At 54.4% G+C, this 2,002-nt stretch overlaps 1 protein-coding gene across 1 annotated transcript; it reads left to right on the top strand.

The window, feature by feature from the left end:
* Nucleotides 1-111: 111 nt before the first annotated feature.
* PODANS_5_12230 (uncharacterized protein) lies at nt 112-2,001 on the top strand (the record flags this gene model as incomplete). Its single annotated transcript, XM_001904454.1, has 1 exon — nt 112-2,001. A coding segment is annotated over one exon (1,890 nt), but the record flags the coding sequence as incomplete, so codon positions are not given.
* Nucleotide 2,002: the final 1 nt, after the last annotated feature.

Below are 2,002 nucleotides of genomic sequence, written 5' to 3'. Positions count from 1 at the left end.
CTGGTAAAGCAACAAACAGGCGGCACTGTTCTTCCTCTCTTTTCCCAATGCCCATTTTTCCTTTTCTTTTTTTTTCAGTTTGTGTCTCTTCCACATGACCAGCTGCCCACGATGAAAGTCCCTGTCGTCTCCACGTTTAAAAACCCTCACTCATGTCGACACTGCTCCGGGATCCACCTCGACCTGGACGTCAGACGCCCAAAGCTGCCGTGTTTCTGGTGTGATTTTGATGGTGTGCCCAAGGAGACAAGTCACGGGAAATATATCTGTGAACAATGCACGCGGGAGTTTTTTATCCGTGACAACACTGAGCATCACTTTACGCTGAAACTGGGTTATGATGTTGAGGGGATTAGGGATGCTGCCGAGGAGGGATGTGAGTTGTACAGTTGGGTGTGGCGGGGGATTTCCCGGGAGGATAGTTTGAAAAAAGGGAAATACCGGGTTGAGCTGTATGGATGGAAGACGAGAGGGGGAAGAGATGGGTTGGGTCTGATGGTGAGGGTTTTTGATGGGGTTACTGGGGAGAGGGTGCCGGTTTTGGTAGCGAATGGGGTGGGGGAGTTGGATGTTTATGCCTTTGAGGGGGATGCTGCGGGGGTGTATACGAGTTGTAGACCGTATGTGAGGGATGTGAGGTCGGAGGAGTCGATGGGGTTTGCGAGGGGGTGTTTGAGGGGGTGTTTGGAAGGGCATACGTGGTGTAGGACGGATCAGATTATTGAGATTGATATGGCGAGACGACCGGTGGGGGTTTTAGGGGGGGAGAGGGTGGAGTATGGGGATATTCCGAGTCGGGTTTTGGATTTGGGGAGGTTGGATGAGCCAAGGCTTAGACTGGTTGAGACATGGGAGGAAGGGGAGGAGCTGCTGGGACGGATTTCGAGGGGTGGGTTTGTGGCTTTGTCGTATTGTTGGGGAGGTGATCAGAGAGCTAAGCTCCTGTCGGAGAACCTTGATGCTTACAAGAGGTCTATCGACCCTTTGAGTTTGGACCAAACGCTTCAGGATGCGATCTGGGTTGCTCGTCAAGTTGGGTTTCAATACCTCTGGATCGACGCGCTCTGTATCATTCAGGACAACCTTGACGGCTTCGGCACAAACCCGGACAAGGCATTCGAGATCACGCGTATGGCGTCGTATTATGGACGGGCTACTCTCACCATATTGGCTGCCTCCGCTTCCGCAGCAGCAGAAGGTTTTCTTGCCCCGCGAGCATTTTCTCCTTTCCGAACTGGACCGGTTTGTGTTCTCCTTAGAAACCACGACACAAAAGATATCATTGGCACGGTTTACCTCGTGGAGGAACATCCTTCTACACCAGCGGAACCCATCACTACTAGGGGGTGGACCCTTCAAGAGTCATTGCTCTCGAGGCGGATTCTGGTGTTTGCGCAGCGGCAGTTGTACTGGTCCTGCGTCAACTCATTTGCCGGGGCGGGGGGGGATGTAACCGTGTTAACAGACAGGATGATACCGGGGCGAAGGTCTCTCGTGGAGGGGGTATACCCTGTTGGGTCACTGATTGATACGAGCACCACTGCCCAGTGGGGGGTCATCGTCGAGCAGTACACCCGGCGCTTTCTTGGACAGGAAGGAGATAAGCTTTGGGCGGTTGGTGCGTTGGCGGAGCAGATTGTCAAGGTGGGGAGGGCGAGGGGAGAGAAGAAGAGGTATGTGGCTGGTTTGCTTATCGATGAGGAAGACAAAAAGAGCTGGTTGTCGGCGTTGATGTGGAGGCCGGTTGATCCAGGGAGGAAAAGGCCGAGGAGGTACCGGGCGCCGACGTGGTCGTGGGCTGGTGTGAACGGCGAGGTGAGGGTGGGGAGACTGCAGAATGAAGAGCCGGCAGTGGTGGAGGACTGGGGGGTGGAGTTTGCAGCTAAAGGGGCCGAGTATGGCGCTTTGAAACCGGGGGCATGGCTCCAATTGAGGGGGAAGGTGATGACGGCTGAGGAAGTGGGTAGGTATTGGCGGGTTGTTTGGGTCAAGAGTGACAACT

The sequence above is a fragment of the Podospora anserina genome, chromosome 5 (assembly GCF_000226545.1).
Source record: "Podospora anserina S mat+ genomic DNA chromosome 5, supercontig 7".
In the NCBI taxonomy this organism is placed as follows: domain Eukaryota; kingdom Fungi; phylum Ascomycota; class Sordariomycetes; order Sordariales; family Podosporaceae; genus Podospora; species Podospora anserina.
Note: the sequence above shows the minus strand (reverse complement) of the source record. Positions and strands in the feature narration are given on the sequence as shown.